Here is a 15,730-nt window from a genome sequence, read left to right as displayed (position 1 = left end):
CTACAAGCTGGTTGCAATAGTTTTGAGTATTGATGCTTGTACGTCCTACTGCTCTGGCGCATGGCTCAGACCCTGGGGCCTTGGCCTTGCTGGTATTGCTACTGTAATGACTTCGCAAACCAAGGGGAAGGGGGGCAGGGATATTTTTTTAGCATGGCCTCTGTCATTCTAATCTTGCGGTTGGCATGCTGGCCATTGCATGTGGATAACGCTCGAAAGTGTGAATGACACTTGGATGTGTCCGTGTCAAAGAGCCCATCGGCAGATTTTCTGGTTAGTGGTATGGTGGCGTTCGAACATTAATTTTCACGCTCATCCGGCCCGGGGATTTGTTTACACTTTACATGTAGTTCCGTGCGGCGCTAGCGCTAACGCTAGTGCTGTGGCTGCAGAAAACGTCAGGTTGTTGCCGATGAGCTGCTACCGGTACCTTCGGGCTTTGACTTCAGGCTGAAAGTTCAGCCACCATAAAAGTGTCGTGGTCACACATAACGAAGCTGTCCCTACCTTTGTACGAGCTCAGCAGTTTTCTTCTCGCTGAGCTTTGTCTGTCGCCGGGCGATACCGTCAGGATGGAGGCGAAGCTTTCCCTTCACCCAAACATGTTCTTGACTCAGTGTCGCCATAATTATCACGTTCGCTACTCATGAGTCATGTACTGCCCATCATCCTCTCGCCAGTGCCTCTGCACCCGCTGCCCCAAGACCACGACTGCTACGGCTACATTGTATTTGTAGTGCTCGTGACAAACTCTGTTATTATGGGCTAGCACCGGGCCTAAAATGGTCGTCTTTGTTAGCCATGCGCGTTATAGCTTTATGCCCCGTTTACCTTGGCATGTTGACTCTATCGAAACAGCGGTTGTTCGCCGGTTTCGGTTCGACTCACAAGCACACCTAGCCTCATGTTCAACATGCCACACCGTGCAAGTATGCATGCTCACATCCGACCACCCCACCGCCGGTCATCGATTCGTGTTGCGTTGGACCTGCAAAAGTGCAACGGTAACGACGTAGATTTCGTGTTGTGCGCGCGTGTCGCACTGCTGACACAAGCGAAACGATGAAGGCATCGAAGCTACGCACGCCAAGCTGTGTGGGAATGGACTATTGTAGGTAGATTTACACTTTGTATATCTTTAGGCAATGAAACATACCGTTGACGATGATGGTGCATGCATACTCGTAGAGTCGCCATGCATGCACTAGTCCGTATGCAGAAGGAAAGCGAGGGTTAGGACTAGTAGGAGCAGGGTTTCGATGAACTGCAACGAAGTAGACCAGCGGATGTGCATTGTTCGTCGAACAGTATTGTGCGGCATTTTTGCAACTAACTTGAAGTTGGCCAGCGCCACCGAAAAAAGAACCCAGGTCAGGAAACACAAGGAAATACTTGCACGGACTCTGTGGTCGTGAGCTGCTGTTCTGTCAAGTGTGGACTCCGTGTTGGCGTTGCTTTCAGCGTGGGTGCAGCGTCCGGCGGTGTGTTGGACGGTGCAGAGCACAACATTCGCTCCAACGATGAGAGCGGTGGTTCGTAGCTGACGGAGGTGAACTGAGAAAGCAGTCACTGCAGCTCTGGCACAGTGCATGCATTGACCGGCGGAATGGAGCGTTATCTACGGATGCAGTTGCTGCTTTTGCTACTCGCTGTTATCGGCGAGCTGGCACTGGTCGCCCAGAGTCGACGTGCTGTGGCCGAATTTTCCCTGAACGGTGTCCGAGGCTCGCTTGTCTTTGAGGACTCGAGTTCAGAAAACGGCACGAGTGGTTCGTCAGGCAGCTGGGTGCAGATAGACAGCAGGCGATTGCACGGAATAGACCATCTGGGTCCTCTGAGTTGGCATGTGCATATGTACCCGTTCAAGTACACTATAAATCCGAGGCAGCGCTGCACCAGCACTGGAGGACATTACGACCCGCACGGCAAGGCCACGGCAGTGCGCTACGCACAGCTGTGCAAGCCGAGCGCAGGCAACCCGTTCCGTGACTGCGAGGTCGGCGACCTGAGCGGCAAGTTTGGTCCGCTGCGGCGCACACTGTACCGCGACCGGACACCCAACATGAGCGTGGCAGAGCTGATCGGCAGGAGTGTTGTACTGCACGTGTTCAGCGGTGAGCGCTTCGCCTGCGCTAACATCGTGGAGGTGAACCGCTTTGTGGTGGCTCCGTACGGCTGTCAACGGAGACACGTCGACAGAATGCGTACCCTGGAAGCGACGTTCAGCACTCCTGTAGCCGGATCGGTGTTCATACGTCAGCTGAACTACAAGTCGAATCGAGGCATCATGTCGCCAGGGCAACCCAACATGGCCGAGCTACCAGTAACCGTGATTTTCTCGGATCTGCGTACGGTGTCGGGACTAAACAATCCCATGTACTCGACGGTCGGGCTGAACTGGACGGTGCACATCCGGCAGCCCAGTATGGCGCCATCTGCCGGCAGTGCTGTGCAGCGAAGCTGTGGCACAGGTCCCGTGTATTCACCCATGACGATGGGCAGGCTGCGCGTGCAGACGCACGCCAACACCGACAGCCGCACGCTGCTGTACACTGTCGATCGGCTGCTGTCACCGCTGGACCGTCTGCGGCAGCGTGACCTGGTGCTGAGCGACGCGGTCACGTCGCAGCGCATTGCCTGCGCCTGGATTGAAGAGGTGCAGCCGTTCAGCGCCACCGCCGAGTTCCACCGTGGCATTGGTCAGCTGCGCATGGTGCAGAGCAGTGTGTTTGACAGCACACAAGTGCTGGTGAATCTGTCCAAGCTAGCCAACACGGCCGCCGACTATACTATCAGGGAGACACCACTTTCTCGGGTAAGACTCCCCTATTGAGCCGCTGAGCAGCAGGGTGAGGATTCTTGCTTGATGTAAATAGAGTGGTGGGAATTCCGATAGAGTGGTTTGGAGCTGGAATTGGGTTTGGTGGGGGGGGGGGGGGGGGGGGGGAGTGGGAGATGAGGAAAGGTATGTTGGGCGAACAGGACGATGAACAATTCCTGAGCTCCACATTGCAGTGCAAGTGCAACACTGTTTGGCCTGCACACTCTCGGGGGTGCAGTTCTCTTGCTTACTCACGAAAGTGGACAGGGCGAGTAGACAATCATTCATTGCAGCTCTGACAACCCTTGCCGGTTGTTAGCCATGCTATGATTATATTACGCTCTTTGGCATAAGTTATTCATAAGTCTGAGGCAGTTCCAATGGGATACGTCTTGAGAAAGAATTGGCTGCCACCTCCTGGACTGCAACTATAGTGCATTTCAAAAGCATAGACCTCTAGACCTTTTCGAATAATTCAAAGTGGTTTGAGCTTGAGCTTTTTGAGAAATTTCTTCCGAAGATTGCTCAGGCAGCTCCCGCAATTTTTCTCATATAAATTTCTAAGTGATCAGATAACAAAGCGCCCAATTTCGGAAATTTATGCACAAAGTTATCACAGGTTTTATGCGGCATAGACGCTGGCCTAACAGTTTTTTGAAACCAGAGGTCTGGACATTTGAAACGCACTATAGGGACAATCACTTTTGGCCAGCAATGCTCTAGTATGTGAAGCACCACTAGGCTCTAGTGCAGCTGTCATCCAGTGAAAAAATGGTAAAATTTATTACTCAAATCAACCTTTGACGGCGTTGTGTTGCTCTTTGCCTTCATGCAGTTCACGCCAGCACAGATGGAACCAGACTGCACACCGGCACGGAGCAGCTACATCTTTGCTCCATTTCCTTTGCCAACGTTGTCGCGCCACAGGGATGGGGGAACTCCCGATATGTTTCCGGTACAGCGCTTGCCACACATTAGACAGTGTACAACGCTTTTTTTTGCAGACTACGAGTTTTATCCCGGCACTGAAACACACGGGGGTTGTCAAGTTTAAAGTATCGCGCTTTTCAGTCGCTGATCACACAGTCTAGAATGTGTTGGGAGGCATCAATGCCTGTTTTTACAGAGTCCGGTTGAAAAGGTACGCTTCGCACCTGTTGCTCCCAATCAGAAAGTCGTCTTTGGTAAGCACCCCAGTTGCTGTGCACCATGGGCGCATGGACATTACCGAACCCCTTACTAGGTCATCAACTGAAACCGTGTTGGCTAATATTTCAAGAGTATTCCATGTTGTAAAATGATGATTGTGTTGTTTTCCTGTGTGATGGCATTCCCCAAACTGTCTCGTCTAGTCGCGTGCATGTGTGATATGAGCATGCGCGGTTTTGTAGTCGAAAGTCCTTTTGTCAGTCTTCTTGTTCGTCTTTTTGAGTATAGTCTTCGTTTCCGTCATATCAAAATATATAATGTAAACCAAACTAGTCTTGTCCGTTGTGTCCTGCGTCCCGGGGAACGGAATGGCTGTGATTCTGTAACAACATCCACGAAAAGCTCATACCGATAGCAAGTTTGCAGTCGCAATTACACTGCTTTTGCAGAGCCAATGCGGCCTAGCTTATAGCTCAGAAAGAGCATGATCAGTCAAGTAAGATGAGTTGCACAGCATCAATTTCCCTGCTAAATTCAGTCAAGTATGAAAATGCTGGATAGAAGTCAGCATGGATGTGTTTGGGCATGCAGGCGATGTTTTGCTTTCTTGCTTCCTTTCAAGTTGTGTTCTGTTGCATAGCTGTATTCCCTGAGTTTGCATTCATGTGTGTGTATGTGTGTGTGTGTGTGTGTGTGTGTGTGTGTGTGTGTGTGTGTGTGTGTGTGTGTGTACGTGTGTACGTGTGTGTACACGTTTATGTGTGCGTTTGTGTGTTTGTGATACACGCACCGAAACAGACGGGTGACTTGAGTGGCAAGTATGGCTCGCTCCGTGGCCTCTTTGCCTTTCACGAATCATTCTGCGATGGCAACCTGCCTCTGTTTGGACCACACAGTGTGATCGGAAGGTATGTTGTGTTTTAACCAGTGGAACTACCACCAGCTGTAATGACAGGGTATCTTCTACAGACAAGATGCTTGTGAAGATCATCCAACAAACTCGCGTATGGCAGCAGTCTTTCACATAAAAATGATAAAATCCGTACAAAAAAATCACCTCAAACACAAGCAGATCAGTTTGAACTCGGAAGTAAAGTATTTAGGTCAAAGAGGCATCAGAAATAATTATAACCGTATTGGCACAGAAAAGCAGGTCTTCACAAATCTCGGATTCAAGTGCCTGTACGCTAAAGTGATGCTCAGGTGTGCAAGTGCAAATGTTGGGCTGCAACACATGTTTTTCTTTCTTTCTAAATGACTGAGTTCTGACATTGGGAGTCTTGATGTCCTTCTCCTGCTTATAGGACTGTCCTGGTTACACAGCGAGGCGCGGCCAGAGTATCGTATACATGTGCCAGAGTTACGCAGCAACTGACGCCCGGCAGTCGAACACTACTCGCCGCTGCCAGCATTCAGGGCTCTTTCGACGGTCGTATAGTACTGCAGCAGGTTAAGTACCCCGACGGTAGCCTTGGCGACACACTCTTTACCTTGACAACCGCCATCCGGGCCGGGATGTCGCGGGAGGCAGGGAATTTCATGTTCCCTGGCATGAGACATGGCGGTATTGGTGGTATGGCTATGCGTCCTGGTGGTATTGATGGTACTGCGATGATGCCTGGTGGTAATGGTGGTACTGCGATGATGCCTGGTGGACACTCAATGATGCAGGGACAGGTAACTGTTATGTACTTGTACTGCTGCTGCTGCTGCTGCTCCCGGCTGGTGGTAGGGATAGGCGAGAGTGAGATGTGTGTGTGTGTGTGTACGTGCGTGCGTGTTTGCATGCGCGTGTGCGTGTGTGCGTGTGTGTGTGCGGGCGCATATACATATTTACACGTAGGTCTGTGCTTGCATGTTTATGGTTTCAATGTTGAAGCCCATTGTTCCTACAGGCTCCTTCCGGCACTCTTCAATAGTGTATTCGTTATTCGTGTGAAACATGATGGTTGAGAGTCCAGCTGGCTTGCATGGAAGAATGAGTCCATTGGGATTGATAGAGACTTTTATGTGCATCGACAGGACTTAAGTGTACTATGTTACCGGTAGTAGGGCAGTTCGAGAGTGCAGCTGATAGCGGTGCAATGAAAAACGAGCTAAGAACAGCCCAGAACGTCCACTGGCAGATTATGCCGCTTGCAATGCGAAAGAAAGTAGCCATGTTGGTCCAAGAAAGAAAAGGATCTGTATGTGCAGACGACCCTTTAGCAGCCTACCCATGCTGACTGGAAGATTGGGGAAGATTTAGCCTGGTCAAATGGCCGCCTGCTTTCAACAGCCGCCTGATCTGTATACATATAACAACACATTTTCTTTAGCAACAGATGTATTGTGTGAACAAGCCTCACCACACTGGTGTCACAGATGACTTGCATTCAAAGCAGTTATAGACCTCTCCTATGAGGCCATGGTCGCTGAAATCAGGTGCACCTGTGTTTGCAACTCGTATTTGTCGCTATCGATAAGAGATTCGTGTGTGCAGAGTTTAAAAAAATTCTTAAATCCATCTTCTTCTCTTCTCTGGCAGGTTCCGCTGTACAAGTTTCATGTGCATCGTAATCGCATTGGTGTGCCGTCGTCTCTGCGTTCTGTCTGCGATTCATCCTACACTGGCCCGCGCTACAACCCTCACAACGTTACCGTTGACCAGTCTTACTCGTCACGATGCTCGGCCACACAGCCTCACCTGTGTGAGCTCGGTGACACCAGTGGCAAAGTGGGATTCCTTCGGGCCACCAGTGAAACCAAGCTGAGAGTTGATCCAGAACTGCCATTGATTGGACAGAATTCAGGTACTGTACAGGCACTCATCTAGTACGTACAGTCCTTTGATAAGACATGCTCTTGTTTTGAGCATGCTGAAATGCATGTCTACGTGTGTTTTGAGCGTGCTCAGATGCACGTGTATTCTCCGCATACTCGATTTCGTGTGCATACGTGTACATTACATCCAGTCAACTTTGCGTATAACGACACTCGGCGGGGCATCAGAAAAGTGTCCTTATGCCCGAAGTCTCATTATACATGTACATGTATGTATTGCAGGTTTCCAGTTAGAAGGGACTTTGCTCTGGGCACGGACATTCTGTCGTTATTCGCGAATTGTCGTTATATCCGCAGTCGTTATTAGCCAAGTTGACTGTGCATGTACTAATGTGTGTGCTAACATGCAGTGGTCGGGCGATCCTTTGTCATCTACATTGCTTTCCCGGAATCGGGACCCATTGCGTGTGGCAACATCCTACCCAAGGATGCGGTGGACACGCAGGTCACGTTTCTAATGGAGGACGCAACTGGCGTCTCTCTGACCAAGTTCAAGTACCGTGTAGCCCTACGCCTGCACATCTCGGTCAACGAGGTCCTGTTCCCAGAGGCGTACCGATTCGGACGCTGCACTGCGGTGAGCTTTGCGCTGCACGGCATCAATGCACCGGGTCTTGTGGAGCTGGTTCGGCGCACCGATCTCGGAGAGTTCACGCACAACCAGAAGTGCGAGGACTCCATGATGCGCAACAGCGATGTCCTCTACACAAACCCGAAGGTGGTGGAGTGGCTGCCTTCCTGGCTCCCCTCGCCGCCAAGCAGCGGAGCAAGAGTCCGGCAGGATCCTGGCACTCCGTACGCGGTATCCTTGCTGGCAGTCATGTTTCTACGTGTGTTGTCCTGCTGAGCTGCTATGCATACAGGTTTCCATAACCTGCCCAGCATGCACACTCTACCGGGTCACTTGGTTCAGGGGCGTAGCTCGCACATCTGGGATGTGGTCACCATAATGCCAGAGCACATCAGATGTGTATCAGTGCACCGGGCTTCGTGGAGCTAGTTCCACGCAGAATTATTCTGCGGTGGTGTGGTGGTCACCATGAACCACCGACAACCGTTCATACTAGTAGTCGACATTTTAATGCTGTTGACTATGTAGTACGTATGACGACAGTTTGCTGGTGTGGTGACACGACTACGCTGACCACACACGAGCTACGCACCTGCCATCATGGAATGAGTCATCAGTGTGGCCCAGAGACAGTACGACCTAACCAGGCAGCCACGGGAGTTTATTTTCACCTGTACTGACGAGAATTTCCGCCACACCCGCCGTGAACATGCCCTGGTGAACTGTTCATGCACAGCACAGACATGGTTGACAGTAAAATATTTGCACAGCACAGGCATGGTTGACAGTAAACTAATAACATTATTTTACTTAGTACCTTGATGATAACAAAGGAGGCTATCGTACTTGGCTCACGATATACCGTGAGGTGCAAACATGTGCAGCGACAGAGCTGCATGTATTTTTTTAATTTTTTTTTACAAAGACCACGCTCCTTATTTCTTGAGCACTTCGTTACGAAGAGGTTCAGTTAGTTGACTTTACGGCATTCTTATGCATTGAGCGAAGAGAGTGAACTCAGCCATGCGATCTCCACAGTGCGACTGTGCAACATGCATTCCCCGAGTTACTTGACATTGTACGGGCTTGGGATGCTGCGTGCATGTTGTCTGCCTTATCATAATGAGGCTGATGGGCAAGCTCACAAGCCCCACTTCTGGAAAGATGGAAGAGCTCTTTTAAGAACAATATGCAGTTTGTGATTACCCTCCTCCTCCTCCTCCTCCTGTAGTGTTTGAACACGAAACTGCAAGTGACAGCAGATAAAAGGCTTGGTTATACCGTGAATGTGTGCCTGTTATGTTTGGCATACCAGATAGATAGACCAGGTAGAACGTTGGTTATCTTAATGCAAGAGAGCCATCATGTACTCCATTTGATAACTACTGCCGCGGACATTGAAATCCGACAGGATGACCGGGGGCCGGCGTCCTTAGTGCCTTAGTGCGTACACACACACTGTAGTTCACACACAGTAGTTCACCCACACACTGTCACTGTGAAAATGGACCAGCAGTGCTTGCCGCGCTGCAAGGCCAGCGCACCTTGGCCGCTTGAATTCTCAACGAATGTCAATGTCCGCGACCGTAGTATAGACATAACATTCTCGCTTTTAAAATAAGGACGCTTGGCACTTTTCCCTCCTGGACATTCCACACCTACCGGACCTCAAGCAAGCGGATTCCCTCGTATAGGATTGCGTAGATGCCATACTAGCTGTGCATCACTAGTGTTCAGGCGCGTGCCCCGTATGGGTTCCTGGGTGCCCGGAACCCCCCCCCCCTTTTTCGCTCAAAATGCAGGATTTTGCTTCATTTTTTGAAAAATTTCCCGGGGAGGCCCCCCGAACCCCCCCCCCCCTTGAAGGGCACCGGCGCACGCGCCTGGACTGTTAGTTGTCTGAGGTTTGCCACCTGACATCATTGCAACAAAGCAGATACGGGGGTACTCTGTAACTCGTGTATTACTAGTATTAGACATAACCATTATAATTATATAATTTTTTGTTAGCTAAGCAATAGTAATCAGCTGTTGGCAGAGTATCAAAGATGATTGCAATGAATTCAAAATTCACAAGGTGTGAAAAGGTATTGTTCTAAAGCCTAATGGAAAAGCAGTTTTGTGAAACATCATCCGAAGGTGTGCGTCCATTGACGACGCTCTAAGTAGCTGGATACATGGCTTTGAGTGTGTGTGTGTGGTTGCCATGGCTTACCTCCTGCATGGACTGCATCAATACAGCTACAGCCTGCGGAGAGTTCAAGTGAATTGTGTTCGGTACCCTATCGACTATCATGGACGACGTAAAAAGAACCTGTATGCAAGAATACGACAGCTGTTTACCATTGCTCGTAATGTTCTCTGTGCGTAACAGAGGAAACCATTAGCTTAATAACTCTAAGTTAAAGCCACTACACGGCACATGTAAAGTGATTGCTATGGAAATTCTGCAATGATCAGAAGGACGAACATTTTCTTGACAAGCAAAAAAGTTGCAAACACGCAAAAAGTGAGCGGTTCGCACACAAAATATTTCCCCGTAACTTTTACCACTGGCCATGGGACTAGGGCACCGTTCTATAATCAGACAACCAGATGCTGCTCTTGAATTTGTTGTTAACGTGAGCAAGTAAGAAAAATAAACTAAGCTATTCCATCCCACCCAAGCAACTCTCCGTGTCTAGTCATTATAAAATCTTCAGCCAGCGACAACACCTCACGCTTCCGCTGTGTCGGTTGCCGGAACGAAACCGGGCGCATTGTAGGGAACGTGTAGGTCCTGCGCTTGGCTTTCGCCGCCGCTGCTCGGGGTGGCTTCGTTGTCGCTGTCCTCATCGGCAGTATACCCCTTCAGCTGAACACAGGGAATAAAAAATGATAAAAAACATATGTGTAAAGTCGAAACTATTTAGGTCCAACACCTAGGGACCGATGATATAAGTTCGCAATACCGGGAGTTCTTCTTGTCAATCAGTCTGTACACCCAGCACAAACACAGCAATTTATCCAAGAGAGTTCTGAATACCAATTCTTCTAAAGGGAAAGTGTCTGTTCATTAGTGTTTTTCCACCGAGGTTTCATTGCATACAGCCAGGACAATGAGAACAATGGACTCCAGTGTCAACTTGTGCCTTCTGGCTCTGACCTGGCGTTATCAAGTGCTTCTGCCAGTGTTTAGCAACATAGCTTGTAGAGGTCAACACACTCCATTATTAAGTACTTGCACTCCTCAGCACAACTGTCGAGAAACAGGGGAATCCCGGAAAACACTGATGCATGCCCAGACGCGTAGCCCCTCTCTCTCTCCCCCCCCCCCCCCCCCCTCAAAGGTTCTAGCTAGGTTCAGCATGCACATAACGACCATGATGAGTGACACGCACCAGCCATCCTACCGTGACGTATGATACAGATGAAGCGGCCATGCACCCCTTAAGAGTAGGACCAGCTACGCCCCTCATGCCCAATATCAGAGAGTACAGACAATACTAGTTCCACTGACCTTGGCTTTAGCAAGCTTCTCCTTGAGCTTTCGAACTTCTTCCTGGAACGCCTCCACTTTTCCCTGTAAGTGTTCGGCTTTCTTTTCAGCTTCCTTCTTGACCGATATGATGACGCCTACAGGGACATTGCAATACACAACACAGGGCACACGGTTCTGACTAATGATGGGGTCTTTCTCACACCTCACATCAGCCATTACTAGTGCACGGTTGCCTGCCGACAGCCACATCAGTATTAAAATACAAAATAGAGAGAGAGAGAGAGAGAGAGAGAGAGACAGAGAGAGAGAGAGAGAGAGAGAGAGACAGAGAGAGAGAGAGAGAGGGACAAACACGCATCGCAGATGTTCGTCGTTCGAAAGAACAATGCTTCTCGTTTATAGAAAAAAGAAAAAGGACCAAGGAACTACAAGCTATGCTATAATGTCCACTAACACCACCAGTTACTAAACACACAGTTACTAAATGTATCCTTGGCTCTCCGTCCGAGTCCATTCTTGCCCACCATGAGCTTCTCGTATACTAAGTGCAAGTATTCATCCAACGAGAAGCGTACACATTACTTCATGTGTGAAACGCCGGGCCACGGTTGAACAGTTCTATTTTGCATTGAATAGTGAAACAGTGCAGTGTAACGCTTCTCGTATAGTTCAGTTCCCTTTTCATGTTTTCTTTCTCCCCTCTAGCTCTATTACCGCCAAGGAAGGCTATCACCCACATCACCTTTTCATTGGCTAGTGCCACGTGATTGTGAATGAATGAATAAAATAAATAAATCGAACATGATGCCCTGGATGTGCAGATAACATATTTTGAAGTACTACTGTATAATACTGTTCTACTTTTGATCGCATCAGTCAAGACACCAGTCAAGACACCAGTCAAGATATCAGTCAAGACACCAGTCAAGACACCAGTTCACTATTCCAGTGCTTGCAGCCGCTGTCAAGGGCGCAGCACAGCGGCCGGCCTGCACTTGACTCATGTGACTAGAGTGTCATTGAGCAGCAGGTGATGTGTGTGTGTGTGTGTGTGTGTGTGTGTGTGTGTGTGTGTGTGTGTGTGTGTGTGTACCGGTGTGTGTGTGTGTGTGTGTGTGTGTGTGTGTGTGTGTGTGTGTGTACCGGTGTGTGTGTGTGTGTGTGTGTGTGTGTGTGTGTGTGTGTGTGTGTGTGTGTACCGGTGTGTGTGTGTGTGTGTGTGTGTGTGTGTGTGTGTGTGTGTGTGTGTGTGTGTGTGTGTGTGTGTGTGTGTGTGTGTGTGTGTGTGTGTGTGTGTGTGATACAGCACAGTTAAAACACACAGATAGTGAACGCTCTACTCAAGTAGACATAAACTCCAGTTTCACTTTCTCCACGTATTTCCCGGAATATAAGTTTTTATTAAAAAAAGAAGTAAAAAGTAAATTATCGTGTCCGTTCCGGAAGGGAACTCACGACGTAAGTTTTTATAACCCGCACTGAAGTACAAGCCACCACCACCCCACCCCCCATTTTTTGCCATGAAATAAACAACACAGACATCTGCCCTAAATATCATCGTTAATTTGATCAACGGAGTGTCAGCCGCACCCTCCTTTTTTTGGGTGGATTTTGAATGTTCAAAGTGCAGCTAAAACTCCGGAAAATACAGCAGCTATAAACCCACGGCAGAGGAAAATGGAAAGGCCACAGAGCAAGAGTACGTTTCTACGACCCTCAGTTATTGTGTGTCCTGTTCAACCCTCTTTGAAGTTGTATAGCGCACTGTTGAGGTAAAAAACCTACATAATTAAAACGAAAAACAAAAAATAAAAAAAACAACAACTACGGTTACCGTTAGCAATGCGTGCCACACGCCAGAGTCGCAGCAAGATGAGCAGCTCCACACCTTCCCAGGCATCCTCGTTGCCACTACAGCAGCAGCAGCAGCACATAGAGAACACCCCGAGTGGTTAGAAACACAACCAGCTTAGCAAGCTTTGCTTGTGTCCGGCCACCACCATGCCTGAGATAGCAAGGTGGCAGATAGGCGAGGGGACAGGGCAGGCGAAGAACAGCTAGAGGCGCCGCACCAATCCAGACATTCATGGTCAGCGTGTATGTTGCAACTGTACATCAGCCTGGACTACAGTGCAGTCGGGTTGCGAAGAACTGGAGGGTCAGCCTCCTACATTTGTAGCATGGGATGTTCTTATTTTTATGCACCATGGTCTATGCACAGTTGAGTCATCGTGTATACATTGGTATGCTGTGCTTGGTGAAATCCTAGCCTGGTCGTTCTTCGGCGCTCCGTTCTGCGGCACCGGACAGAACTGTACTATGTGGAGGTCTATTAGCGGACTCACCTGACGGCTACGTCCAGGGAGAAGGAAATGATAACAATGAACGCATCAAACACCTGTTGACACACATATACACACACGTGCACACAGACACACACACACACACACACAGACACACACACAGACACAGACACACACACACACACACACACACACACACATACACACACGTACACACCCACACATATTTGAACAATAGCGGTATTAGAGACGGCCCCTCCAATATGTCGAAATAACTGGACGATACAAAAAACCGACGATAAGGCTTGAATGTATACTAGTGAAATTTTCGAGATGTTGTTCAAGAGCCTGAAGTGTGTCTTTCTTCTCAGCGCTGTTACACAGAACTGCAACTTCGCTAATAATGACTGTGGATATAACGTCAATTCGCGAATAACGACAGAATTTCCATGCCCAGAGCAAAGTCCCATCTAACTGTAATGCATATAATGAGACTTCGGGTATAATGACACTTCGCGAGTAAGGACACTTTTCTGATGCCCTGCCGAGTGTCGTTATACGCAAAGTTGACTGTATGGGAAATAACTGTGTGCAGCACACAAGGTCTTGCCTACCTCCAGTTTATGGTGGAAGAACTCCAGGCCAAGGGCGTACAGCTTGAGTATTATCTGCAACATACAACAAGAAAACACACACACACAACTTCTACTGTGCACACATTCAATGTTGTCGTATGATCATTGCCGCTCCATTATCCTGGCCCACCGGAGCCGCTTTGGTTGGTCAGGTTAATACCGGACCAACATTTCCGCCACGAATATACATGTTTCCTAGTGTGGAGGGCATGTGTACCCACCATATCGATATACAAACTGTATGAACGACCATGATACTACCGGACCAGTCAAAACTGCTTCCGGCAGTCCTGATATCTATAGGATTTAAGTGATGTTCAGCAGCTTCAGGCCAGCGTCTAAACAATACTACAGTTTTTAGCCTTGCTCGCCGTAGATCTGCTCCAACCCATTTTCACATATTCAAATGGTTGGCATGGGAACGGAACAAATGGGAACGCAAGAAGTGGGGCCAGTAACTGTTATGTAAGTTTAAACGGTAGACAAAGTGTCTGAAGTCCTTTCCGCAAAATAGTGCTCAATACCCTAACAAGGGCAGAGCGTACTACACAAGACAGTACAATGGAGACTCCCTCGATTTAGGGTAAGGCTGTTGGAGAATCCATAAATACAAATACAAATATAAATATTATAACAACAGAGACTGATAACTTTCTCGTGACTCCGAGTTTCGTGTTTAAAGACATTCATCGGACGAGCTCATCTGATGAGTGTTTTTGAACACGAAACTCGCAGTCACGAGAAAGTTCTCGGTCTGTGTTGTTCTGCCTTGTGTACGTGGGGAATCAGTAGATAATGATGCAATGCGGGGAATTCCCCTCTCACCTCCACCAAGAAGAGGGCCAGGACTACGATACCGAAGATGTGCAGTACGTACGCAGGGTCAATGTCGGGTGAGATGTCCTCTGAAACAAACACCAGCCACAACATGAACAATTATCATCAGGATAGTAAGAGTCGGATGGAGAGCCAAGGAAGAATTTAAGGGAAAGAAAAAGTACAAGTCATGCTATGCTGTCTACTATCACCATCATCTTGGCAGTTAGGTGTAGAACGTCAGTGCCTTCGGTCAGTGTCGTGCAATGTTATCGCATGAGGTGATTGCCCAGTATCTGGTGGTGCTAGTGGACAGTATAGCGTAGTTTGTAGTTCCTTGGTCCATTTTATTTTTTAGAAAGCAAAACATTTTAAAACATTGATTTTCACCATTTTCTCCAACACGTACAAAGCAAAGAACGGCAGGGTTCTCAAATCGCTGGCCATTTACTGGTTACCGTTGGTTACACATTTCAAACCAACCACAATCCACGGGAATCTCACACACCATCTTCGCATTCTCAGTCCTACCCCCAGGCTTCTCTTCCACTTGTAGTTCCTTGCTCGTTTTCTATCCTCAAAATTTTTTTACCGACACCACTTTGATACTGCGCTGGACATACTGTGACTCACCATCAGAAAACAACAGCATTGACCATTTTTAGTTGCATTCTGCCCCAAGTTACATCTCTTCCTCAAAGAGTGGTAGAACTGCACTGCAGACTCTCTCTGTGTGACCACCGTGTACATGTATTTAGGCGCAGGTAGGAAAAGTACATTTGATTTGGAAACATTTGAAACGGAAACATCCTCTTTACATACCTCCTTGCATGGACATCAAAGGGAATTGCCAAAAAAGTCAATTTGGCATAGAGATTCCCTCCTCCCTGATCCGGTCTCCCCAGACCCGGAGAGCCCAGATCCGACCACATTCGTTTGCTAGGTGATTTCGGAGACCCATTGCCATGCAGAAACGGCTGGCCACTAGCATAAGTGATTGGCAACAAATCTTTTTAGCCCTGTGTACAATTTCTATATTGACGTTCTGTAAACTGCGAGATTCCGAGATCTGGGCAGCCTTCGATCGCAAGCCGACCAGATCTGAGAATCTCAACTGCACACGAATGATAA

General features: G+C 48.5%; 2 protein-coding genes across 2 annotated transcripts in view; one reads left to right on the top strand and one right to left on the bottom strand.

The window, feature by feature from the left end:
- Positions 1 to 1,249: 1,249 nt before the first annotated feature.
- LOC135825788 (uncharacterized) lies at positions 1,250 to 8,384 on the top strand. Its single transcript, XM_065338410.1, has 6 exons — positions 1,250 to 2,815; positions 3,657 to 3,776; positions 4,769 to 4,878; positions 5,275 to 5,647; positions 6,498 to 6,762; positions 7,144 to 8,384. The coding sequence occupies exons 1-6, from the start codon at positions 1,607 to 1,609 to the stop codon at positions 7,638 to 7,640; spliced, it is 2,574 nt and encodes an 857-aa protein (XP_065194482.1). The 5' UTR covers positions 1,250 to 1,606; the 3' UTR covers positions 7,641 to 8,384.
- Positions 8,385 to 9,315: 931 nt separating this feature from the next.
- LOC135825778 (voltage-gated hydrogen channel 1-like) overlaps positions 9,316 to 15,730 on the bottom strand; it is a 10,531-nt gene continuing 4,116 nt past the window's right edge. Inside the window, exons 5-10 of the mRNA XM_065338401.1 lie at positions 14,609 to 14,688; positions 13,763 to 13,816; positions 13,191 to 13,243; positions 12,680 to 12,756; positions 10,864 to 10,979; positions 9,316 to 10,218 (exon numbers count right to left, since the gene is read on the bottom strand). Coding sequence (XP_065194473.1) covers positions 10,081 to 10,218; positions 10,864 to 10,979; positions 12,680 to 12,756; positions 13,191 to 13,243; positions 13,763 to 13,816; positions 14,609 to 14,688 — 518 coding nt within the window. The 3' untranslated portion in view covers positions 9,316 to 10,080. The remainder of the gene's footprint in view (positions 10,219 to 10,863; positions 10,980 to 12,679; positions 12,757 to 13,190; positions 13,244 to 13,762; positions 13,817 to 14,608; positions 14,689 to 15,730) is intronic.

This window comes from Sycon ciliatum, chromosome 10, assembly GCF_964019385.1.
Source record: "Sycon ciliatum chromosome 10, ocSycCili1.1, whole genome shotgun sequence".
NCBI classification, from domain to species: Eukaryota; Metazoa; Porifera; class Calcarea; order Leucosolenida; family Sycettidae; genus Sycon; species Sycon ciliatum.
This window is presented reverse-complemented; position numbering and strand designations above follow the sequence as displayed.

Bases quoted from the DNA above. Each gene is read 5' to 3' on its own strand.
- LOC135825788 (XM_065338410.1), top strand. From the start codon at position 1,607: ATGGAGCGTTATCTACGGATGCAGTTGCTGCTTTTGCTACTCGCTGTT. The intron at 3,777-4,768 runs GTACAGCGCTTG...GCACCGAAACAG, and splicing joins GAACTCCCGATATGTTTCCG to ACGGGTGACTTGAGTGGCAA. The intron at 5,648-6,497 runs GTAACTGTTATG...CTTCTCTGGCAG, and splicing joins ACTCAATGATGCAGGGACAG to GTTCCGCTGTACAAGTTTCA.